At 39.7% G+C, this 26,302-nt stretch overlaps 1 protein-coding gene across 2 annotated transcripts in view; it reads right to left on the bottom strand.

Moving 5' to 3' along the window:
• TTC39B (tetratricopeptide repeat domain 39B) overlaps positions 1 to 26,302 on the bottom strand; it is a 75,525-nt gene that overhangs the window by 36,290 nt on the left and 12,933 nt on the right. The window contains exon 2 of one of the 2 annotated variants that reach the window (XM_063129242.1): positions 8,807 to 8,841. In XM_063129242.1, coding sequence (XP_062985312.1) covers positions 8,807 to 8,841 — 35 coding nt within the window. Of the gene's footprint in view, positions 1 to 67; positions 210 to 8,806; positions 8,842 to 26,302 lie in introns of those variants that run through there. The other variant, XM_063129243.1, reaches the window with a different exon arrangement.

Genomic DNA, 26,302 nt, shown 5'->3' with positions numbered 1-26,302 from the left:
GCTATACACTGAATTCTATCATCGATGTTAGCAACTCTACAGAGGAGACGAAACATTATATACTCACAGAATTAAATTGGGTAACTTTAGATGAATTACTGCAATCGCTATAGGAAGATAAGCCTCTGTGAGACGCGTTTTGTTTCCGTCAGATGCAGAAAAGCCAACAAAAAACGCCCAGATAATATCGCATTTTCTCTTTTTTATTCCTCAGTACCCATGGGATTCTTATTAATTAGTCATCAAGCAGAAAGAATATATAAAAGTTCACACGGCAGCAGCTGTCATCAGAGGAATCCTTCATATCGGATTTTAAAAAGAAATGTCAGTGGAAATAGCTGCAGCTACAGCAATGTTGGTAGGTGATGCCTCTGCAGGAAGAGGATGCTGGGAGATTTTCCCAATCTATGCTGCAGCCTAATTCTAATCCATCACTGCCTAACCACAATGGGGGCAGGGGGAAATGGAGACCAAAAGCAACTCAATTATTTATGTGACTGAAGGACAAAAAAAGAAATCAGCTCAGGTTTTGTGCTTCAGTTATCAAGATTTTTTTTTAAAACAAACCCTAATAAAAAGGTTTGTAAATAGAAACAAAGCTCTTTAATAATTCATTACCCCCATTCCAAAAATAAGCAGAGAACACTATATATTTACTGGAAATTCAGTCTGTTATATATAGATTCCCCCCCCTTAAATATCAGAAATAGTTGTGAGATTTCTTTCAGTAAGCTGGATAAACATATGTGAGACCACCAATACCTAGGAAATCAAAGCAGAGAGAGCATGAAAACTTTAAGAATCCATCAGTACAGAATATTCCTCCACTAATGTTCCAAAGAGACTCAAAAATAGTAAGTGAGCTTTCTAGGAGTCGTCACGTACCACTTCAAGGCCTTGGCTTAAGTACTACAGCGCTTCTTTATCAGTATTACAATATTTTAAGTTCTCATGGGCATTCTCTCCAAGAATATGTACTACCTAAGGTTTGAAGATGTATTTTATTCTCTCTTCCATGCTTTTTTGGTACATGCTCCAGATATGCATGCATTTGCAGACATTGTTAGATGCACTGAGGAATTGCCACAGATGCTGCTACCTCTGCAATTGACAATAATTTCTATAAATAATGCTCTGAAATATAGCACACCCAAAAAAAGATCTAGAAATGTCATGGTCTTATGCCCGGGTAATTATGTCATTAATATGTGGAGAACAAAGTCTAGCGGGCCAAGACAGCTGATCAAGGAACATGCAGGTGCAATAATTATGCAGTTATGCTCCAATATGATGTGCCAATTTCAAAGAAATGAACCTTTTTAGATGGGCCCCAGAAATAGAGCTTGCTTTTCATAACTGGCAAAAACGCTCTGACAGGAGACCAGCTTCATTTCAGAGTTACGTCTACTCCCCCCCCCCCCCGCCATTAAAATAAGCCCCTTTTATTTTTGTAAGAAAGTTTTCATAGCCGAGTCCACTTTTCCATTCTGGCTTAAAATAATACTGTGAAACTATCTCAAGCCTGATTACGGAGATCTTAGCCCCTTTTGACAAATGTTCTTTTTCCTAAGCATGTACTTTTACAAGTCATGAGTATCCTTTCCCCTCCCGCTACACCACATATGAGATCTACCAAGATATAGGCCTTAGCTAGACCTACCTCATAGTCCGCGATGGAGGAGGAAAGACCTCGTGTTGTGATTAATGCGAGATCCCACCTCCGTTTACACATGAGCCCTGACGACCTCAGGAGGAAAGGCGTTGTGCCCGCCATTTTTTTTAAAGAGGAAGGAGCGCACGGATGCTCGTGCGCTAAAGGTAAGGGTTCTTTTTTTTTCATTTTAATTACTTTTCCCGCTCCCCCCACCCTACCCCGATGGGCACAGCTCCCAGCTCTGAGCAAGGAATCATGTGGAGCCGGGTCAAACCACAGCAATGGGCCACACGTGTTGCGGTCTCAGGTTCAGCCCGGGACCGTGGAAAAAGCAGGCCCAAAGGGGAGGGCGAGATCCCAGAGAGCTCCGGCTATTGGGCGGTATAGAAATGTAATAAATAAATAAATAAATCCCAGGGCAAGGGAAGGATCATCCCTCCCTGATCCTGGGATCCCCTGTGCATCATGTGGACGCACAGGATGATCGTGGGGTTCACCCCAGGATTTTGCTCGATCTAGCTAAGGCCACAGGCAGCCCACCACAATATTATGTTTATGTATAGAAAAGTTTATGTGTTCACATGATGGGCTGGGGAGGGGGTAGGATTGCTAACTGGCTGGAAAACTACCAGCTCAGCCAGTTTTGCAGATTCTAGGGCCTGTGCCCCCAGGAATGGGTGGTTTTGAGATTTTGAGGCCTGTTGATGATTTCCCATCCCTAGTTATTTATTTTGAACAATAACTGGTTTGCAAATAAATGCTTTGTGCACATAGGAACAGCTCCAGGCTTGGTAAATGCTTGGGCAACAGAGTATCAGTGGCTCCCCTTTGCCTCTATTCCTTCTTTACAAAGAACAAAATGTGCTGCCCATTTTGTTATTTATTCTGCATTAAACTCTCAGGTACCCTTTTGGTCTTGCTATCTACGAATCCCACAAAACCTTTCAGACAACCATCTGATCTGAAAGCTCATGCAAAATGATAAGTAATTCAGCTCAGAATTATATTTAAAATGCAGCTATAGAAGACACACTTTCAAGGGTTTAAAAGCATAAGCTAATAGTACAACCTTATACAGTGTCTACACAAAAGTAAGACTCATTCAGTTAAATGGAGCTTACGGTCAAGGATTGTATGGCATTTCTTATAAATGCTTAATAAGAAATGATTAACAATGTGCAATCTCAATAAGTAAAAAGTAGTATTTGTATTAACAGGAACACAAAAGACACACAAGCAGGTTCACAATGACTTCTAGTAACTGATATCAAAAACAACTGGCTTTGAGTAATATCTAAAGTGAGAGGGGTGAGTTATAGCCCTTTGCTCAAGGTCAAAGAATTATTTGAGGAATGAAGAGTTGTGAGATTTAATAGCTAGAATCAAGCTTTATCTAAAGATTGGTGAAGAAGAAAGAAGTATAGTTAAAGTTTTTTGCTTATCAATTAAAGAGCAAATCAAATTGTATAAGGTATAGACATCAAACAGTTTAGCATAGAGATGACTAGAAATTTTTATATATTTAAGTTCAATAAAGTTCTGAGTAAGGAATTCTCTTAAAGATATGTTAGAGATGTGACTGAAGGGTTGCCAAACCTCATAAAGCCCAATGATACATACTTGATGGTCTTATAGGGCCCCTTCCAACTCTACTATTCTATGATTCTATGATATAATTCTGAATTAATTTTATGTACATTGAAAATATGTGTTTAAGCCTTTTTACATATTTTGATTTTGTAGGATTTGTTTTAGAAGTGAGCCTTAATTTATGGGGCAGTACACAGCACTAGCTCTGAAGTAATCTCTACTCAGGTAGCTTCTTACCATCTAGCTGCCCAATAAACACCCTATTTATTCAAAGCTTAATAGAAACCATGGACAGCAATGGCATGAAAGGTGGCTGGGCTAGCACTAGATATGTAAAATTTCTGGAAATTTTGAAGCCTTGAGAAAAAAATTGGTTGTTTCTTTCCTGGGTGTCCCCCCCACCCCAAAAAATGGAATGGGGTGGGTGGGTAATGAAAAATAAGTAATACTTGTTTTTTTCAGACAGACTTTCCCAACCTGGGGCCCTCCAGATATTTTGGACTTCAGCTCTTATCAGCCTTAGGCAGGATGGCCAATAGCCAGGAAAGTGAACTCAGTAAATTTGTAATTCTTGTCTGAATAAACTATAATTTAAAAATTTAATATAACAAACACGATTAATTCTATGAGCAAACCAAGTTACTGGTAGCATATTTTAGGCTTATAGTTTATGTCTGATCAGAGGGAAATTCAGCAAGTTGTCTGGGGTTTTTTTAAAGGGTGAACTTGCAAATAAAGTCAAATGGAGAGCGATGCCCTTCCTCCATTTGCTTGGTGGGCAGCTAGCATGCTCCTGCAGTACAGTGGATGCTGCCTCCACTTGCTTTCTTTTGGAAAGGAGAAAGTTAAGCATATGCATGAGCAGGCTCTTAAGCTTTTGGCACAGGAACCTGCAGATACAAAAGTTGAAATGGCCACCATCAGTGGTTAGTTGCATTTGTATTCCACTCCACAATAGTAAAAAATAAATAGTAATAAATAAATAGCAAGTGGCAGCAGTAGCACCACACTGATATTCACAGTGGAAAGACGACTGACAGGTCGGTAACAAGGATTATGATATGCCATATTGGCTTCTGGGTTGGAAGGGACATAAGAAAGGGAGAACGGGAAGGACTGGCAGAAAGGTAGTGTGCAGAGAAGTAGCAGCTAAATACGTGTGTGTGTGTGTGTGTGTGTGTGTGTGTGTGCACGTGCACGTGTGTGTGTGTGCGCACACACACACACACGTAGAGAGAGAGAGAGAATGAAAATATGATTATGAACAAAATATTAACTCTACTTCTAAGGTTCTTCCTTAGCTTTTGGTCTGTGAAGGAAGATTTGCATGTATTTTATGTCCTACGTAGTTCTTCCAGCAAACTGAACAAATGCACAGCCAAAGTTTTTATAGATATTTTTCAAGTGCATATTTTCAATGCTCCTTTTTAAGTATAGTACAAGAGGATCCAACAGAGCATGTAAGAAACGTAATTGAGTGTGCTTCTCTTACGACTGCGCCCACAGCATAGCCCCCTTCCTCTCCTCATGACTTCCTTGGGTGGTCTCCTCAGAGGTGCTCAAAATGGTCAATGTCTTGTAAATACTTTATCTTTTCCTCTTTTGTCTTCCACTGAAGCAGGTTTGTAATCCAGATAAATGACTGGTGTGTGTGTGTCTGTAAATTACAGGATGTGAAAAGGGCCGTTTGTCTGAGAACATGAGCAGGGAAGCGTGCAATGAGTAAATATTTTTAAGATGCTTAATTCCTTGCCCATATGTTATAACAGGGGTTGTAGTCTGTAGTTTGGCTTGCTTCTTTGAGCAACATGATCTACATGCCTTTTGAGATCTCTGCCATGGATTCACTAATTGTTCTTGGGATTACAGACTTAGGCCTTAGCTAGACCTAAGGTTTATCCTGGGGTTGTCCCTGCCTGCTCCCGGGATCCCTTGTGTGTCATTTACATGAACAGGGATGACCCAGGGATGATCCCAGGATAAACCTTAGGTCTAGCTAAGGCCTCTGTGTCTGTATTGCCCATCTGTAAAATGAGAAAATATTTCTAAATGTCTTTTAAATGTTTAATTCCCTAATAATATGTTGAGTGTCATACATATAACCACCTCTAGACTATGGCTGAGTTATCTGCATAGCCTGCACTTTAAATTTTTCCTTTGAACATGTGAAATGTTGCATTCTGGATTGTGTTAGGTTGATCTGCTGTACCATGATACCATGTTTGGATAGTACTGCTTGATGGCAATGAGCTTGCAAGAACGTGTAATAGCTGCCAGCATCAGCATCTTCATTTCTATACTGACCAATAGCCGAGATTCTGTGGCAGTTCACAACAAATACAAACCACAACATTAAAATAAAATGTAAACATACAAAATTTAAAACAATTCCACTAAACATTTTCAATAATAGACCTGTTCAAGACAGCTGACGAAAGTGCCCCATCAAATGCCAATAAATGCCTGGGAATAGAGGGCAGTCTTAACGTAGCACCAAAAAGATATTAGTGTTTTCACCAAGAGGGCCTCAGTGGGGAACTAGTTGCGGGGCCACCACTGAGAAGGCCCTTTCCCTAGTTGGACTTAGAGGAAAGCCCCAGATGTTGATCATAGTGTCCAGGTAGGTTTATGTCAGGAAAAGTAAATGAACAAAGCATTTTTTGAGGACTCACTCTTTTCTGCTAGGCCCCTTATTTTGACCCCACAAGGCTCTGTCCCTGGGCTGCTATCAGAAACTAGAATTTTGTCTTTCAAGAGTAAGAAATTGTGGTGGGAGGATCTAATAGCAAAGTAGCTAAGGGCTAAGAAGTGGGAGGAAAGCCAGGAGACAGAAGAGCAAAGGAACTGAGCGCCTAGGCTCAGGGTGGCTAAACAAGTGCAACAAGCGGCAGCCTGAAAAGCAGAAAAAGAAGGAAGCAAATAACTAAACTACAGAGTGTAGTGCTGAGGGCATCTTTATAGAAAACCTCCTTGCTGCCACACTCTGTGGCTGGACAACTGACTTCACACATCCACCTGTCTGCCTACAGCAGTTATTCTCCCTCTGCATGCTGGACCATGGCAAAGAATGAGAGAGATAGATAGAGAGAGAGAGAGAGAGAGAGAGAGAGAGAGAGAATGCAAGCTGGGGCTGCAGTCACCGGGAAATTGCCCTCCCTTGTGCAGCAGTTAGAATTAGAAAAAATAATAATTCCCATTGATAGCACAGGGATATTTTTCTAACCATAATTGGTAAGTGGCAGATAGGCAGTGTGTGTACAATTGCAAGGGGCGGGGAGGTGTCTTTGCCCACTTTTGGCTCTTGGCTCATCCACTATCAACTTTCTCCCAAGGGATTGCATCCTTGACATAAAAAAGGTTCCCCACCCACGACTTAAATTACTTCCTACATTTGTGAGTAAGCGCTCAACATAGGACTCTTTTCATTACTTCTTGATGCTATTCCAATTTTATTTACCTCTATGGAGAGATAATAGTGGAATCTTTAAGCACAGTTTTGAGATTAAAAGGCTAACCTTTCTTAAACAGTTCTGACTTCTGTCTCTGCAATAATACCACAGAGAGCAGCTTTGGTAGGATCAAGGATTAAGAATATCCCACTTTAGTATGAAGAAAAAGGAAATACAAGAAAGGGAAATGTACTTCTAATGTTTCTTCATACCAACACCTGAAATTTGTAATTGCGAAAGGATTCCACTATTCTAAAAAGTTATTGTATTCTACCTAATGCCATGATGCCATAAAATGGATTTGGAGTCACTGATATTAATATTTAGCATTTATATAGCACACTTTAAGTATACAAAGTCATACACACACACACACACACACACATACACAGAGTAATCCTTACAAAAGCGCTGTTAAGTGTGACAGCATCTTTCCACATTGCAGCAGTGCTGTGGGGGCTATTTTTCTGTGGCTTCATCCCACTACACTGCTATATTGGTTAAAGATGCAAAATCACTTGGACAGGTTGAAATATACAGATACTTAACATGCAATAGTCACCAACTGGGATGCGTGGCCAGTATTGTATAGCAGAATGGGCCACTAACACAACAGGAACTAGCGGTTCTTGAAAAACCAGCCACTAGACGCTCTTAAGACTGCAAGTGGGATGTTTTATGAGTGACATCAAGTATATGTTGCACTGCTGCAGAGAGAGGGCTGGGTGCTCTATTTGGTGGATCTGCTACATGGTCAAGCGTAGCACGGCCAGGTCCAGGTGGTGAATTTTGCCTCAATTCTGAGTAAGAAGGCTTGGTATCGAAGGAAGTTGGACATGTTCATCCCAGGAGAGGCAGAGAAGGGGGGGATGGGTGAACCAAGGTTGCCTCAGCCACTGTGGAGTTACAAGAATGCAGTTGGTTCTGCCCACACTATCTTCACGAGCACTTTCATTATGAGTGGGAATGGGGGAAACAGACAGAACAGTGTCCACTAGAGGGTGAAAACATCTCTGAGAAAATCTGCATCCACTCTCATTCTGCTGCAAAATGTAGGACAAGTACTGATCTATGCCCGACCAAACAAGTCCACCGTTGGACTGCCCCAAGTGTGGAAAAGTTCCATCAACACCATCCAATCCAATGCATACTTGTGAGATACCCAGTAGGTCCGACTCAGCCCATCAGCAACCACACTGTCTATGCCGGTGGCCAGAAAGAGCCCCTGGGCAGGGGGGTGGGAAATGGCAACTGACGAAGAATCCCAGTATTGAGCAGGCGAGATCCCTCTAGGATAGCTTGGGTAAGTCTGACAATATTTATTCCTGGGCTGCCCTCCATATCTGGAATACCAGTAGTAGGTATGTCTCAGTGGAATATACTATGCCGAGTGTCTCTCCCAATTTCGCAACAGGCTCTGCACCTTGGATGCTCATAATGCCTAGGGGCATGTTTCCTAATAAAAGGACAGTAGCCAGAAAACATCAAATCTGGAGAATCCTTATGACTTGGCGATCAATGATCATACAGAGATGGAGATCTGGTTTGATAGTTGTCGTGCCTCCTGCTTGATAATGGAACCAGTGACACATCCCTAATCTCACCTTCCAATGTAGACACTTTAAGTACCGAGCCTGTTAAATGAGACTGATGCCATAGGGCCAGATGGTATCAGGATTGGGGAGTTCAGCATTGCCAAGGGTGCCAGTACCATCAGAGGTGTACTTGTTACCCATACAGTTGGTCCCAAGGTAGGGATGTGTGCTGCCACTATAGCAGTGTAGACCTTGCTATGGGTCACATTTGGCATTAGTTATCACATATAGTAAGAATTGTTTTTCAGGCTCATGTACTAAAAAACAGAATAATACAATTGTTCGTCTCTTCGTCCCCCAAACCCATGTTTAGTATGAGTCAATACATGCCACTTTCATACTTTTAACAAAAGTGCAGAATTTCGGGCTTAACTACTCTGGTATAAGGAGAAACACTGTCGGCCCTAGACAATGTGGGAAGAACAGAATGCAAAGCGCTACATTTAATTTTATACTACATTTCACTTCTAACTTCATTGTCTTCATCTCAGAAGAATGAGGTAATAAATTATACTTACACTGGGATGTTTTCAAAGGCATCTTCAAAGTTTTCCTGAAAATTTCATAAGAACAAGCTGTTAATAAGCAGCAAATAGCATTAATAGAGCTAAACTATTTTACTATTAGAAAAAAAAGCTACTTTATGTAGTAGTTCAGGGGTGAACGCAAAAATTTAAAAATGTGGTGATGTGAAGGAAGGTGAAGGAAGGAGGGGAGTGAGCAGAAGTGCTTTGAAATATTACATTAAACTATATGACAAGTGAGAGAGTTTGTAAAATATGGCAGTTAGTTTAAAAATTATGGATTGTTTTAGACTAGAGATTTTAGGATTAATGCTGCTGCTGCTTCATGAAAGAATACCAAGCTAAGGACACTCAACTAATCTGGGATTTGTTTGCTTTTGTATTTAAAGGCAGAATAGGATAATGAACTGCCGTGTTACACGGGCTCCATTTAACCTCTTATGAACTTAGGTCAGATGCACTAAAAAAAGAGGAGCAATTCTAAGAATTTGATCAATGAGACAATCTGTTACAAATACCATTCGTTGGTGCTCCAACAATTGGATAACTGTGTCATGCAAGGGCGATATTCAAATGTTACGTAAGACAGATTCTGACAGTATACATTTTTCTACCTATCATTTTTTCACCTGCTTGGCCTTCTGTGTCATTTTTGAGCCTGTTATTTATTTATTTGTTACATTTATATCCCATCTTTCCCCTAGAGAGCTAAAAGTGACAGGCATGATCCTCCTCCTATCCATTTTATCCTCATAACAGCCCTGTGAGGTAGGTTAGGGTGAGCGTAAGTGACTGTCCCAAAGTCACCACTGAGCATCATGGCCATAAGAATTCAGGTCTCCCCAGTCTAAAAACTCTAACCACTACAACACGCAGTTACAATCATGGCATCTAATTGTGTGGATACAAGCAGTTTTTCTTGCAAAATGCACTGCAAATTGTTCATAGCGGTGGTCATACTTACTTTGAGGTAAGAGGTTAAAAAAGAAAGAGTCCCATTTGTGCAGTTTATCAATCACAGATTATGCTATGCTGCCATAGTATATTTAATGTTTAAAAATTGGGTTTGTAAATATTCTCATCCAACACGTTTTAAACAAAAATGCTATTTTTATTAGAATTATACCATCTTTCAACAAAAAGTTCAATTTGGTTTACATAGCAAGATTGGGCATTTCTTCATTGAATCTTATTGGGTGAATGATATCTTGTAATCCCTACCGCTCATGTTGGCGTTGAGAGAACAGTGATATAAAAAGCTCACTACTTGTTGCTGTTATTGCCTCATCACCAGGAGTAACCACTCAGCCCTGGCAGTGTGTTAGCACTAGGTCTGGATAATACAAGGCATTAATGTCCAAAGTGGGCCTCTCCTTACCTGGGCAGATGGTACTACCTGAATGACTTTACATATTATTTACTAAAATATAACAAGGATTAGCAGAGTTGAAAGCAAACATGAAGAGTTTTAAAAATCACTACTATCCAAAATGATATACGTTTCACAACATATAGTGCACTAAAAACTGTATTTACAAAGTTAACACTGCATTAATGACTATGTCAACTACTCACTGTGCACTAATAATTCTAATTTTGGACACTGTGATTTAATTCTTACTGCAGTCCCATTACATAGTTATATCATGGAAATAGTGGAGGGGGCGGTTATACATTATCCTGTTCTGTTCTAGAATCTTCAGAGATCAGGCTAGCAAGCAATATTATTCTACATTTAAATCATTATAGTGTAAGCAGCTTGCTCCTAATATAGGATTGAAATAATATTTGTCTTAAAAATGTACTGTTTACCTGCAATAAGATACCAGTTTACCTGCAGTAAGAAGAAAAGGGGTACACCACTTGCTTATAAATGCATGAAATCATTATTTTTTCAAACTAAAATCATTGTAAAAAAAATCTGCTAAACTTAAACCAACAAAAGCAAAGAGAAATTAAACCAAGGGCCAAACAGATGTAGGAGATCCATGACAGGACCACCCAATGGCCCCATTTAGTAGTCATGCTACCCCATTGTTTAGTGTGATGAGAATAATTGCATTAAACCTGAAGCTTGTGCACTCCTCCTCCTTCTCTTCCTCTTCCTCCAGCATAACCTCAAAGAGAAGTTCAGAAGCTTTCATTTCCATTTTAGATTAACTGCAGCTGGACATGACATCCAAATCTGACAAACTTTACTGTAGTTAATCTTAATTATGGTTTGTTTAGGATAAACCAGCTTCAAGCTGGTTTGTTTAAGCAAACTATATTTACAATTAACTACAATTTAAGATTCAGATGACACTAGCTCAAACTGTGGTTAATTGAAATCAGAAGTTAAAACTTCCAATCTCTTCCTTGTGGCTGCACTGGAGAGGGGAGGAAGCAGTGTGCAAGCCAAGCCAAAAGCTTGCTACAGTTTATTAGCTATTAGACACCAATGACATCTAGCTCTCCAAGCCTGTACTATTTTGACACCTCCTAAAAGCTGCCTAGTCATTACTTTCTTTGAAAAACCACACCTTTAGTTGAGCATGCATAACCTGCTGTAGTAAAGGCTGAACCAACAAGACTAACAACAAGACCTCATATCCCATCCAATAGTGTCCCACTATTTTGTGAAACTTTTCCTTATTTTGTTTTCTTAATATTTATTCCCCCTCTCCAACATATATCTTTCTCGGTTTGAAAAACTGCATGTACAGTTCTCTCTATAGCAAGCCTTTCCTCATCTACTACACAGGGAGAATGTACTACTGTACTGGTTCTGCTGATCTAGGCTACCCTACATGTGGTACCCAAGCAGGAAAATCTATTTTGTAATCATTTTTGTGAACCACCCAGAGAGCTTCGGCTATTGGGTGGTATAGAAATGCAATAAATAAATAAATAGATCATCTAGAGAACCCAAAGCCTCTTTAGGTCCCTGCCCTTCTGTCACTCCATTACACCTAGCTGTAAGATTCTGTTACAACCTTCCCCAAACATGCAGGAGGTGATGAGAACTGTAGTCCAGCAAATCTGGAGAGTATCAGTTTGGGGAAGGATGTGTTATTGCCTCTGGTCTTCATAGTCATCCCATTTTCTTTCCTCCACTCATACCAATTAAGAAGTGTCATGGCTCTGGTCCCAAGTAGCAGTCAGTACTCAGATATGGAGAGAGAGGAGTTGGTTGATTTGAGTATAGCATTTTAACAGGGAAAAACCAATACTCCATGGAGGCTGGTAATTCCAATGTCAGTGAAAGTTAATCTGCTCTGGATTTCAGTCAGAACTCTAAAGAGCTATCCAAGGTGCCTCCATGAAAGCACCCTGGTTAGCTCTTTAGAGTGCTGACTGGTTGTGACTGAAATCCGGAGCGGATTTACCGTCCCGCTGCAATCGGAGCCACCAGCCTCCACTGCCACTTCTAGTTTAGAGTTGGGCCACCTAACCTACTTTGCAAGTTTGAGAATGTAAACAATTACTCACCTGATAGTTCATGATAAGAATTGTCCCAAGCAACTCAAGAGAGAAAGTTTTGTAAATTGGAAAAGGTTTGGCTTTTTTTAGGCTACTGATGTGCCACTAATGGCCAATCACAAGAATGCGTGGTCAAGAGAACTAGTAAAGATTTTTGGGCAACTACTGTTGTGGATTTATCTGCAAGGCTGCACTTTTAATTCCATTGATCATTAATGGGAAGGATTTAGGCACGTGTTTAACTCTAATGAGATTTAGAAACTGGATTAAATTCAATTGGATTGATTTTAGATGGATTAAATTCCTTGTTGGGAATTTTGTGTAGAAATTGTTTGAAAACTTTCACAATGAAGCCCATCTCTATGTAATAGATGTTACCAAGTTAAAATTGATTATATATAGCTTTTGCTCAAAAACATTGTTTTAAACATTAACATAGTACTTACATAAATATTACATTAAGAGTTTTAAGATATAGTCCACATACTACCTGTGCTCCTGAGTGGCCCCCTGTATCTGTTTCTGAAATAAATAACCTTATCCTGAAACTTAAAGAGGGTAAAGCACCAGGTGGAGACAACATCCCTCCAGAACTGCTTAAAGCCAAGAAAGAGTGGTGGGCGCCAGTTTTGGCAGCCCTATTCACGTGCATCCCAGAAGATTGGGGGCTTGCAATTATCATCCCAATATACAAAAAAGGGGAAAGATTGGACCCTGCAAATTACAGACCTATCAGCCTTTTAAGTATAATTAGTAAATTGTATGCCAGCCATCTTCATGAAAAACTAGTTATGTGGCTGGATCAAGAAAATATTCTAGAAGACGAACAGGCAGGATTTAGGTCTGGGCGATCTACTATTGACCAAGGCTTGGTTCTCCAACACCTGGTTGAAAAATATGCATCAAAAGCTAGAGGAGCTCTCTATGTAGCCTTTATTGATTTCAAATCGGCCTTTGACCTAATTTCAAGAGAGAGGTTATGGGGAAAATTTGAGGATACAAATATTGATAGACGTCTCTTAACTCTCATACGCTGCTTATATGAGAACACTTATCTTCGGATAAGTTGCGATCGGGTGGGACACCTAACTGATCAAATCCCAACTTTTAATGGAGTAAAGCAAGGCTGTATACTTGCACCTACTCTATTTAATTTCTATATCAATTCATTAGTTAAAAGTGTGAGGGAAATATGTTCCCATCCCCCAAAATTGGCAAATAAGCCCTTGTCAATACTTCTGTATGCCGACGATGCTGTGCTACTTTCTTTAACAAGTGTAGGACTAAGATGTCTTTTAAAAGCATTAGACCTCTATTGTAAAAATGAATTACTGTTGATTAACCATCTTAAATCTAAGGTTATGTTTTTTCCAGAAGAAGGTTAAAGCATAAATGGCAGATTAACAACCATCCCATTGAACAAGTTTCATCCTTTAGATATTTTCATTCTTCTGGCTTATGGAGTTTGCAAACTAAAAATACAACTGAGAATGCACAGAGAAGCATCAAGGCTCTCCTCTACTTTTTCTATATGAAAGGAGGCCAATATATTCCTTCAGCCATTCAAGTTTTCAAGGCGAAGGCCATCTCCCAGATGTTATATGGATCACAGTTGTGTGCATACAAAAGTTTTGCCCCCTTTGAAGTCACTCAGACTAAGTTTTTGCGTTCAGTGTTGGGAGTCCCAAGTTGTGTTCCAAATGTAATTGTCCGTTTAGAGACAGGGCAAATTTCTATTGAAGCCCGTATATGGATCCTTAGGATTCATTACTGGCTGAAGCTGATTTTCTCCCCAGTGGGCCTGGCCCCACTGACATTAATTGATACATTCCAGACAAAATGGAAAACTACGCTATATGAAAAACTGAGAGTTCTGGGCTTCTCACCAAATGCCCTAGTTGTTCTTGGCTATGAAAAAGCTAAAATGACAATTCAACAACGTATTTGGGATATGGAATTGCAAAATCATTTGTGGTTGGCTTCAAGGTATCCTGAATTTAGAGATAATGGGAGGATATTTGCTTATGCAAAATATCTGGTGGACTTGAATATTCCTAAATTCAGAAAAGCTTTCATTCCGGCCAGGTTTAACGTTCTACCTTCAGCCCTTTTGGATGGAAGGTTTGGAAATATACCCTACCAAGAATGGGTATGTCCTTGTGAGATGGGTAAAGTGGAAACAGTAGGCCATGTTCTGCTGTATTGTTCCTTTTATCAAGATTTGTGCCAAACATTTATAACCTCTATCTTGCAGCGAACTCCTGGTAGATCAGATGAATATTACATAAAACATCTTCTATCAGATCAGAATCCTCAGGTTACTCTAAAAGTGGCCAGTTTTTGTGCAGCTTCCATAAGCCGACGGAAATTGATATTGAAGAATTTTATTGTACCTTAGACTTAGGCTGAGACTGCCATGTTTTTTGTATTTTATGTATGTATTTTATTGTATGTTGGGTTTTTTAATATTATTGTGATTATGTTTTCTGCTGTGGTGGTCTATGACCGAAATAAACAAACAAACAAACAAATACTACCCAATAATTTTGTAATAATGGTCTGAATATTTCAAGTGGAAGACAATCCATATGAAGAACATATGCAACTGTAAAAATCCAGTTAAACCTACCTGCCTGTGTGCAACTAATTGACACTTACAACTAAAGTAGCTGGCACTATAAAGCTGTTCTGCTAAGCTTAAAAGTCTCTCTTAAACCTTGAGGAAATTGATGGCTACAGCTCAGTGCCTGTGCCTTTTAATGTAATTTGGATTAAAGCACTATATCTGGACACAGCTTTGATTTTTTCAAGGGACAATACACTATGGCCATCTGATTTTAGAAGAGATTCAGTACGATCAGTCTAGCTACATAGAAAAACCGCAAAAGTTCATTTCTCTTTGTTTGCTGCGCGTTCATCATTTGGCTATTTATAATATCTGTCGTCTGTTTCCAGATTTAACCACATTTTCCTCCAGGCATTGTGTCAACATGCCTAGCAATACTTGTTTTCTATACTTCACTAATACAAAAAATATCTCAGGAGATTCATGCTTGTGTTGAAACACTATTACTACGGAAGTATATTAGATGTTTGCTTAATGATGACATAAAAGGTATTTCTCGGAACTGGGCATAAAACAGACTCATGCAAGCATCTCACATTTGATGCACTGGGGAATGAACAAAGGCAGAGGCAAGAAAACTAGTGACAGGCAAATTCAATCCAAGAACAACAAACAGTCAGAGTGGGAATTAACACATATTTGTTGGAACTCTTTTGCATATTGTGTGTTGCACTTGTGAAACTCTGCCCTCTTGAAATATACGAATTAAGAACTAAGCTACTGTGAGTTCCTACTGTGCATATATAGAGCCAAGGCTATTATCAAGTGTGGGCTCTCCAAGTCAATTGTACACTGACCTGTAGTGCTAAAATGCCCTCTATTTTCTAGTTGCAAATTGCCTTTATTCTGCAATTGATTAAACTGATCCAGAAAGGCAATCGTTACTCATCAGTATTTTGGAATTAAAATATTCCTCAGGTGCATTCTTACCAGAGAATTTAATTTTCATGAAAAAATATGCTATCTGAACCAAGTAGCAGGGAGACCCGCAACTTCTGCGGCAATAGGGATAAAAGAATATATACTAGGTCCTCTGGTAGCTTGTCTAGGAAAAGACTGTCATTAATAGCTGTGTTGATCAAACCAAAAACAGAGAACAAAGACATAACTGATACCCAGATATACTATTATTAGTTAAAAACAACCACTTTCGTGTTATACTAGATCATTTATATGATTTTGAACACAAAATTTAGAACTCCAAATCACATCAAATATAAATTTATTCAATAGTTCATGGGAATGTTATCAAATTATCAAAAAAGATATGATAGCCAGGGATCAACATTTTTAAGACCTAAGAATTACACTCTCACAAGCAGATTGACAGTATTCACATGTAACAGTAGCAAAGCCTGAGTTAATTAACCCACAATTTGCTGCAGCACATGCCAGGCCTATACCACAGCTTTTTGAATATTCAACCCCAAACAGGACGTTGTTACATGACGTCCAAACTTGGACTGTATGCATTTATCATGGGTTAAACAACCTACAGTTCAACCCAGTTGCCCAATTGAGAGTTAAATATTCAAAATAGCTGTGGAATAATTAATTACCTCAGGGTTAGCTGCCCTGATGTACAAACTGGGTCAAACTGGGTCAATCTCTCATTCTCATTTCTCCTCCTTCACAGCTAAGACACAAATCATTTCCTACCTCAGTGAAGCAAGAGATAGTGTCCCTTAAACTAGATGATCTATGTCAATTTCAGAATTTTCCTATTGACCTTAAACAGCTATAAGGAACTAGGGGTAGTAAGATATGCTATGTGGCCAAAAACATAAAACAAGCCAGATAATAATAACCCTAAGCTTGATGCATTTCTGTTAAATGGAAGTTGTACAACTGATTTCTCTCTTGGGACAAAGAATTCTAGATAAACATTAGGTAAATAAACCCTGTATCTGCTACACTGGAGCAAACTCCAATCTAAAGAATGGGAGTACCATAACAGTCAAAGAAACTGAATAAAGCTTGAGTCTATCCATGTTAACCCTTGATAGAAGTGTATTCAGCGATGTAAGCATCAGTAATATTAAATAATCCCATCAACAAAAATCATGAAATAGTTTGAGAATCAAATAGGTGTGTAGATTAAACAGAAGAAAGTTACCAGCTTCTTGAAAATTAGCTGGAAAATTAGCCTTTAGTATAATTGTTTCTATTTAGCAAGGTTATAAAGTTTCCATGATTTTTTTTTAAAAAAAACACCCACCATCAATACAAATATTATTCCATTAATACATCCCCTATAGAAAATACAACACACAGCTCTATCCCCTTGTGACACCTGAATCAGGAGAGGCTGTGCAAGTCCTGGATCAGTGTTTAAATTCAGCAATGGGCCACATGAGGGCCAATAAACTGAAAATGAATCCCAGCAAGATGAAGGCCTATGGGTGAGTGGTTCCTGAGTCTGGGAGATAGGCTTATTGCCTGTTCTGAATGGGGTTGCACTCGTTCTGAAAGATCAGATCTGTAGTTTGGGGGTACTCCTAGACCCATCACTGTCATTGGAGGCCCAAGTGCCTGGTTGTTGTTGTTTTAAAAACATTCCCCTGCTCACCTCACCCCACCCCCGATGGGAGGAGCTCTGCGCCGTATATGCAGGTCCCGGCTCCTCGCAAGTAACTACGAGGAGCCGGGACAAACCGCAACACCCGCACACACATTCCACAGTCTCAGGATCAGCCTGAGACTGCAGAAAAAGCAGGCTCAAAGGGTAGGGCAAGATCTTGGGGCAAGGGAGGGATCATCCCTCCCTTCTCCTGGGTTCCTGGGGATCACCCTGTCTAGCTATGGCCTTGGCCTCCAGGGACAAAAGAACCAGAGCTGAATGCAGGAAGACTGGAGGCTGCATTACCAATAGGGAAACAGTCTAGGCAGGGTTTAGATGAATGCATTTCCCCATGTTTCCGTATCTTAATTGGTCTTGTGGTTAACTGCTAAAACTGTTTTAAAATCCTTCTTTGTTTTGCAAATTCCCTTTGTTAAAACCTTGGTCTGATTGATGGCTTTCCATTTCATCCCATGTCAATGGCCTTAAAACCCTAGTCGATATAGTGAGTTGACTGGGGACATTGAGGAAGTGAATAGCAGAAGAAAAACACACACCACAGGATGAAAAGATGATCTAGTGAAAGCAGTCAGGAAAGCTAAAAGTGTTACCGTTAGTGGCAGCAATGAGGATCACAGGCAAGTCTTAAGTTCGCTTTCTTGCTTCTCATGTTGCAGGCTACAGGCTTCTCCATTAAAGATATCGCTTAAGGTGAGGTATAGGGAACTAACTCTGAAGCTGCTATTCTCTCTGCTTGTTTTTCTGGACTTATTTGAGGATTTTTAAAATCTTTTTCAAAGCTTATCTTTTTAAAATGGTGCTTTGAATGTTGCTGAACAGAAAATCAAATATGTATGTTTTCACATAAATAAATTTCACATAAATAAAATCAATATATTGGAGAAAAATATCACTCAGATGCTAATGTCTATGTTTTTTCCCTCAGATAAAGTTTTAATTTTATTATTATTATATTTATTTGAATCCTGCCTTTTGCTCAATACTGTTTCCCAATACAGTAGTTCAAGACTTCAACTTAACACATATATAATACATCTATATTTGCTAAATCACCTGGCCAGAATCTATTCCAATAATGATAAACGGTATCCAACTTTTTTGGGAAGTCTGGATGGATGGAGTTCATTCTTCTCTCATAACAAGTTAAAACTTGTTATTTGCCATGGTAGGCCAAATATGTGGAAATTATCCAATACAGGGGTTCAGGGAGGTGTTTTTTGTTTTTGTTTTGGTTTTAACTAAGGTCTTACAACTGCCTCTTTTAGATAAGATGGGTAGTGGCACCTTCATGCTTGTGGTAGTTAACTTTTACTCAGCTGCAGCTCAGCCTGCTGTGGTAAATGTGGATATTGAGACTGCAGTCTAACACTGCTTTCTGCTGCAGGAAGAGTATAATGAGAAGGGGGATGGTGGTGAAATATTGAAAAAGCCAAGTCAGGAAGGAAGTAGAGAAACCAAAATAGATAAATGCTGCAAAGTCTAGCCCAAAGTTGCTGCCTTTTAATAATGGAAGGAAGAATGCACTGTGGTAGCATTTGATGGTTTAAAATGCAGGACTCTTTATCGGTAATTACAAGCTGTAACATACTATAAGGTTGTGAACAGCACTTATTTCGATTGACCCTTCTGGTATGTATTGCAATGCTTTTCTCATAGGCAAGTATAATTGTTTCTTGGCCTCAACTGCAGTACATACAATGGCTCAACAGAGATGAGTATTAAGATGTTCTTCACAATACCTTTGTGAAATGTGAGGAACACATTGACTTAGCTTAAACCTTTTTAACCAACCACAATCTGAGTGTTACACAATAGCTAAAGGAGGACGGATGCAGTAGTGCGACACTTGCTTTGCATGCAGAAAGTTCAATTTTTGACATCTCTTGGGGGGAAATGTGACTGAAACTCTGGAGAGCTACTGCCAGTCATGTTCTGTGCATCCCCTTTTGCAATGGGTGGCTGCTGGGTTCCAAAGTCTACTTTGGTGTGCTTCTGAGGGTATACCACAGATGATGTTTTCTGTTCAAAGGCTGTCCTTGCCAGAAGGTTCAAAAATTCATAGAGGAAACAGAAAACAATTATTTTACAATGAAAACACACACACACACACACACACACACACACACACACACACACACAAAGGCTAAACAGTGCATTCAAAACAGAAGATCTTTACGTTGTGCTGGAAAGCCCAAGTGTGAGGGCTAGATAAGCATCCCAGAAAAAGGAGTCCCATGTGTCCATCAACCAAACTTTAGATGGCAGGGGACACATATGGAATAAGGCACAGGGATGTTGAACCTCCTTCAGCCCAAGGACTGAATTCCATTTCAGAAAACCTCTCAAAGATGGATGGGGGCAAATTCTAGTTGTGGGTGGGGGCAGTAAAGGTGATGCCAAAGGCAAAATGCCAGGATCAAAATGCCAAAAATACTAGCATATTTTATCTTAAAGCGCTTACTACCAGTAGTGAGGCATTTCAACCTTTTAGTATGGGGAAATATGCACAAAAGTTAGGAAACGACCAAATGATTGGTGGCCAGGGGAAAGAGGCATGATGATTTGCAGAACCCTAGAGGATCAGGTTGGGACTCCAAGATGGCTGGATTTGGTCATGGGGCCTGAGGTTCTATACCCGTGCCTTAAGATATCAATTAAATGTTGTAAACCGCCCAGAGAGCTTCGGCTGTGGGGCGGTATATAAATGTAATTAAATAAATAAAATAAATAAATAAAGATATCCTAATCCCAGAATATGGTCCCGATCACTTCATTGGAAGGAACTGCCATCCTAACAAGCCTTCCCATATTAAATTGGAATAACTGATTGATTTCTGAAGGATTAGCAAACCAGAGTATTTAAAAACCACTTGGGGTGGGGTGGTGGAGGTGGAGGAGAGAGGAAAACGTCTAGATTGCACTCAATAAGTAAAGTTACCAGGGTGGTGAATAGATTCTTCCTTGAAGCAGTTTTGGAATCAAATATTCCATGTCTATTAATGGAAGTATAACATTGCCCTTATCTCCACCCATTTTTGCACAAAGTTACAAAGTGTGGGGTATAGGATTTTCCTCTACAGAAGCAACCTTGATGTGTTTAAACTAAGTTATAAATTTTAGTTAAAGAATAAAAAGTTAAGAGGAAAGATAATTATAGATTAATTTCTAGGGCAGTTCATTCTGTTAAGTATATGAAAAGAAATACTTGCTTAGTCATTAAAATTGTGTGTGTATGGCTATCTCAGGGTTAAACAGAGAAAGTCTATCTGTGGGCAATTACCTTGAGATAGAGGCTGTTCTGGGAACCTTGCCAAGATTCTAAGTTAGCCTCATCACAGCTGTATGTAATGTAGATAAGAATTGTGTAGATCTGTATATAGTTTCTCACTTGTGTAAAATGGAACTGATCACTGCTTACTGATCACTGCTCTATGATCACTGCTCTCTGTGCATGCCTCAGTGTGCTGATCTGAACTGATCTGAATTGAACTGCACAGAAGCCTGAAGGAAATAAACCAGCTCTGCTGTGTAAGACCTGTGTGATATGTGTTTGTTTCTGAGCACAAACAGAGTTCCAGAGAGAGAAAAGTTCTGGCACAATAACCCAACAAAGGTTATGGGCCCAGTCCAGTCTAGCCTAGACCAGCCTACGCCAGCCTAATCCAGGCAGAAGAACCAGAACTTGATGGGAACGGTGCAGTATCAGAACCAGGAGTCTGCTAAAACAGAAAACTGTTGATTAAGGAAGACATCAAGCTAAAGCCAGTGCTGCAAAGTGAGGAAAAATCTCAGTCGGCTGACTCTGAGGAGGACTCTGAGCAGGAGGACGGTGAGATACCAATTCCTAAAGCAGAGGGAATGGCAGGAGCTAATATGTCTGGTTTGCATCAATTGTTAGAAAAGCTGAATGACTCTAACTATGCATTATGGTCTTACAAAATGCAAATGTATCTGATTCAGGCTGAACTGTGGTATGTAGTCACAGAGGATCCACCAGATAGAGCAGATCCACAGAATGCTAAATGGTTTAAGGATGATGCAAAAGCAATGGCAGTTATTGCATTAGCTGTGGAAGACTCTCAAATTTCCTTCATTCAGTTTTTGAATACATCAAAAGAGTGCTGGAATGCGCTACAAGCTGTATATCAAAGAGAAACAGCGGGCAGTAAAGTAATTCTAACCCGGAAGCTGTATGGAATGAAGCTGAAACCAGGGGAGTCTATGTCAAACCATTTGAAAAGCATGAGAGAACTCTTCAATCAACTCAGGGCACGAGGGATGGAGTTTACAACTATACACCAAGTCTATGTGATTTTGTCAAGTCTTGATTCATCGTACGACGCGGTTGTCACCATGATGGAAAGTCAAGAGGAGAAAAATTTAACCCTCGAGTGTGTAGCTGGAAAACTACTGGAAACCTATGAAAGAAGACAAGCTTCAAAACAACAGAGTTTTAAACATCCTGTGGCTGAATTTCAACAAAGCCATAAATCTTCTGACGTGGTGGCTGCATTAAAGGCAAGGAAATGCTTTAACTGTGGTTCCACAGGACACTTAAGGCGGGATTGCAACAACAAGAAGAAAAAGCAGTCAACAGCAAAGTGGAGAGAAGAAAACAACATGAATGAAGCTGAATCAACAAAGAAGTGTCTTCTAGCAAGAGTCAAAGAGACAATGAATCCTTGGTTTTTGGACTCTGGGGCTTCAATAAGTATGGCAAAAGACAAACTTTCATTTGTAACCTTGGAAACTTCTACTTCAGAGCAAAAGTGTGTTACCCTTGCAAATGGAACAAAAATCCAGATTTGTGGTGTGGGTAATGTATATTTTGATTGTCTGGGAGTTGAACTACAAAGTGTTTTATATGTACCAGAATTAGAAACAAACCTTCTAAGTGTGTTTCAGTTAACAGAAATGGGGTATGAGGTTTGTTTTACTGAAGAAAATTGTACTATAAAACAGGGAAACAAGGTGTGTGTGCAGGGAATAATGAAAGAATCTTTGTATGTAATTAATACTTGTACAGAAAATGAAGTTGTAGCCAGCAAAGTCACAACAAAAACAATAGCCAATTGCAAACCACACCAAGAGTGTATCCATTTAACTCATAAAAGGTTTGGTCATGCGAACTATAAAACAATTTCTAAGATTCCAGAATTGTGTGAAGGGGTGAAAATCAAACCATGTTCTAACTATGTAGAATGTAATGTATGCAGTGAAACCAAGTGTCATAAGTCAAACATTCCAAAACATAGTGAGAGAACAACAAAAAGAATTTTTGAATTAATTCATGCAGATCTTGCAGGTCCTTTTGAGACAAGTCAAGGAGGAAACAGATTTTTCTTGTCTATTGTTGATGATTACAGTAGATTTGGATTTGTGTATGTGTTAAAACAGAAGAGTGAAACTTTTGGAAAGTTTAAAGCCTTTGTTAAGTGGAGTAAAAATAGATTTAAAGAACCTATAGCTAATCTAAGAACGGACCGGGGAGGTGAATTTCTTAGCAACCAATTTAAAAAATTCCTCAGTGATGAGGGTATACAACATGACCTTACTGCTCCATATTCACCATTTCAAAATGGAGTTGCAGAAAGGAAAAACAGAACCTTGCAGAACATGTTAAGAGCTCTATTGAAAGAGTCAGGATTGTCTAATCTGTTCTGGGCAGAAGCTTTGTCCACCTCAAATTATTTGTTAAACAGGCTTTACCACTCTGTACATGAAAAAACTCCATATGAAATGTTTTACAAAAGAAAACCTAGAGTGTCACATATAAGGGTTTTTGGAAGTAAATGTTTTGCTCATATTCAGAAAGAAAACAGACCAGGAAAGCTAGCTCAAAGAGGTTTGGAATGTAAACTGTTGGGATATGATACACAAACAAAAGGCTATCGTTTGTGGTCTCCATATCACAAAAGTGTAATTGTGAGCAGAGATGTAGTTTTTCATGAACAAATGCAGGAAACAAAACAGTATGTAAGTTTGCCTGTAGAACAGAAAGCTGTAGAAACAGAAGAAATTCCTGAACAATCTCAGCAAGAGAGGGAGGGGGAAGAAACTGTAAAGGAGAAAACTATGCCTGTAACTATGCCAAGACGATCAGAAAGGGAACGCAAAGCTCCAATTCGTTACTCAGATGAATACCAAAGCAAACAGGTTTCTCATAGAGCTTTACTAATAGCCTATGAACCGACTTCATTTGAGGAAATTCAGGAAATGGAACCTACAGAAGCTCAGGGCTGGCATGAAGCAATGTCAGAGGAAATCAGAGCAATGGAAAAAAATGAAACGTGGGAGCTAGTACCTTTACCTGAAGGTCGTAAAGCCATTAACAGTAAATGGGTATTCAAAGTAAAACAAAATGAGGAAGGACAGGTGGAACGTTCAATGGTAAAACACAAAGAGATGCTTTTAAAGCTGGGTCTCAGATTGTAACACAATTTAAACAACATGCGCAAGAGGAGGACTGTTAAGTATATGAAAAGAAATACTTGCTTAGTCATTAAAATTGTGTGTGTATGGCTATCTCAGGGTTAAACAGAGAAAGTCTATCTGTGGGCAATTACCTTGAGATAGAGGCTGTTCTGGGAACCTTGCCAAGATTCTAAGTTAGCCTCATCACAGCTGTATGTAATGTAGATAAGAATTGTGTAGATCTGTATATAGTTTCTCACTTGTGTAAAATGGAACTGATCACTGCTTACTGATCACTGCTCTATGATCACTGCTCTCTGTGCATGCCTCAGTGTGCTGATCTGAACTGATCTGAATTGAACTGCACAGAAGCCTGAAGGAAATAAACCAGCTCTGCTGTGTAAGACCTGTGTGATATGTGTTTGTTTCTGAGCACAAACAGAGTTCCAGAGAGAGAAAAGTTCTGGCACAATAACCCAACACATTCAACGTCTCAATAACTGTTGTCCCAATCCTGCCCCCTTTCATCCCTACTACCATTTTTTAATTCAATGTTAGTTACTTCAGATATTTTGATTAGCACATGAAGTTCCCTTATATTTTGAATTTTTAGTCGAGAATGGTTGTTGTGGGGATGCAACAGCACATTTGCATCTGTAATGCTGGCACAGCATCATCCTCACCAAGGCCAGATGAATCACTTTTAATAAACCTACCAAAGTAGAAACTTTCACCTGTTTTTGACTTTTTAGACCTTATTACTCAGAAAGCCTTAAATGCAGCCATGTAGAATCTTCTTTCAAGTCAAAAACAAATTCTAGGTGTAAAAATGTCCTTCAACAGCCATACAGAGAGGCCAGCAGCATTTTAACCAAGCTGTAAGTATACTAGTTCTATGTGCCTTCCAATTATTTTACACCAAGCTACTTGCAGTTGTACCACATGAGAATCCCCTAATGGCCAATTAAGTCACCATGAAATCCCCTTTGCAACACTAGGATAGTAAACATTTGATACAATGATACAATTCAGGCTGACATTTTTAAAAAAAATGTTTTTAGAGCATCAAAACATTTGCTTGCACTTGCTTCCACATGGAATGAAAGACCTGTTTCAATCACAGGTGTGTTTGTGTTTGAAAGCTGGACTTGGAAGAGCAGCAAGAGATGACCACATGAGCAAGTCACACACTGTCAGTCTGACCTACTTTACAGGGCAAGACGATAACACTGGGATAATACATCACTGTGAGCTTCTTGGAAGAAGAGCAAGATAAAAATCAGATAGTTCCCCCCTCCCAAAAAAAATTGGTGTTCCTTGCTTTTTGAATTTATTTATTTATTACATTTCTATACCGCCCAATAGCCGGAGCTCTCCGGGTGGTTCACAAAAATTAAAAACATTCAAAGTATAAAACAACAGTATAAAATCATAATATAAAATACAATATAAAAGCTCAACCAGATAAAAACAGCAGCAATGCAAAATTACAAATTTAAAACACCAAGTTAAAATTTATTTATAGACTGTTAAAATGCTGGGAGAATAAAAAGGTCTTCACCTGGCGTCTAAAAGCATATAATGTAGGTGCCAAGCGAACCTCCTTAGGGAGCTCATTCCACAGCTGGGGTGCCACAGCAGAGAAGGCCCTCCTCCTGGTAGCCACCTGCCTCACCTCCTTTGGCAGGGGCTCACGGAGAAGGACCCCTGAGGATGACCTTAGGGTCCGGGCAGGTACATATGGGAGGAGGCGTTCCTTCAAATAACCTGGCCCCAAACCGTTTAGGGCTTTGAATGTTAATACCAGCACTTTGAATTGGGCCTGGGCCTGGACTGGCAGCCAATGAAGTTGTAAAAGGACTGACGTAATGTGATCTCGCCGGCCAGTCCCTGTTAGTAAACGGGCTGCCCTGTTTTGTACCAGTTGAAGTTTCCAGACCGTTTTCAAAGGCAGCCCCACATATAACGCATTGCAGTAATCCAAACGAGAGGTTATCAGAGCATGGATAATAGGGGTGTGCACGGACCCCCCGCTCCGCTTCTCTTCCAGATCCGTGATTTGCGGATTGGGCCGCTCCGCCCCGCCTATGTCCGCTCCGCTCCGCTGCGGAGCTCCGGATCTGGATCGGAGCTCTGTTTCCCCCCCCCATAGGCTTGCATTGAGCTAAAAATGTATACATCTTTTTTTCTGTTAAAGTTAGAAACCTCAAGTTTGGCACCATGACACCTCATGGATGTATACACACGCACACCAAGACTCAAGGCAATCCCATCATCCCCTGATTTTTGGGGAATTTATGAAAATCGGGCACCCCATTCACACCCCTTTCAATAGCTCCGTCAATGTGCACATTAAAAACCTCCAACTCGGCACCATGATAGCTTATCCAGGGATACACACGCACGC

Source organism: Elgaria multicarinata, chromosome 6 (assembly GCF_023053635.1).
Source record: "Elgaria multicarinata webbii isolate HBS135686 ecotype San Diego chromosome 6, rElgMul1.1.pri, whole genome shotgun sequence".
NCBI lineage: Eukaryota > Metazoa > Chordata > Lepidosauria > Squamata > Anguidae > Elgaria > Elgaria multicarinata.
The sequence above is the reverse complement of the archived record's forward strand: the minus strand, read 5'-3'. Positions and strand labels throughout refer to the sequence as shown.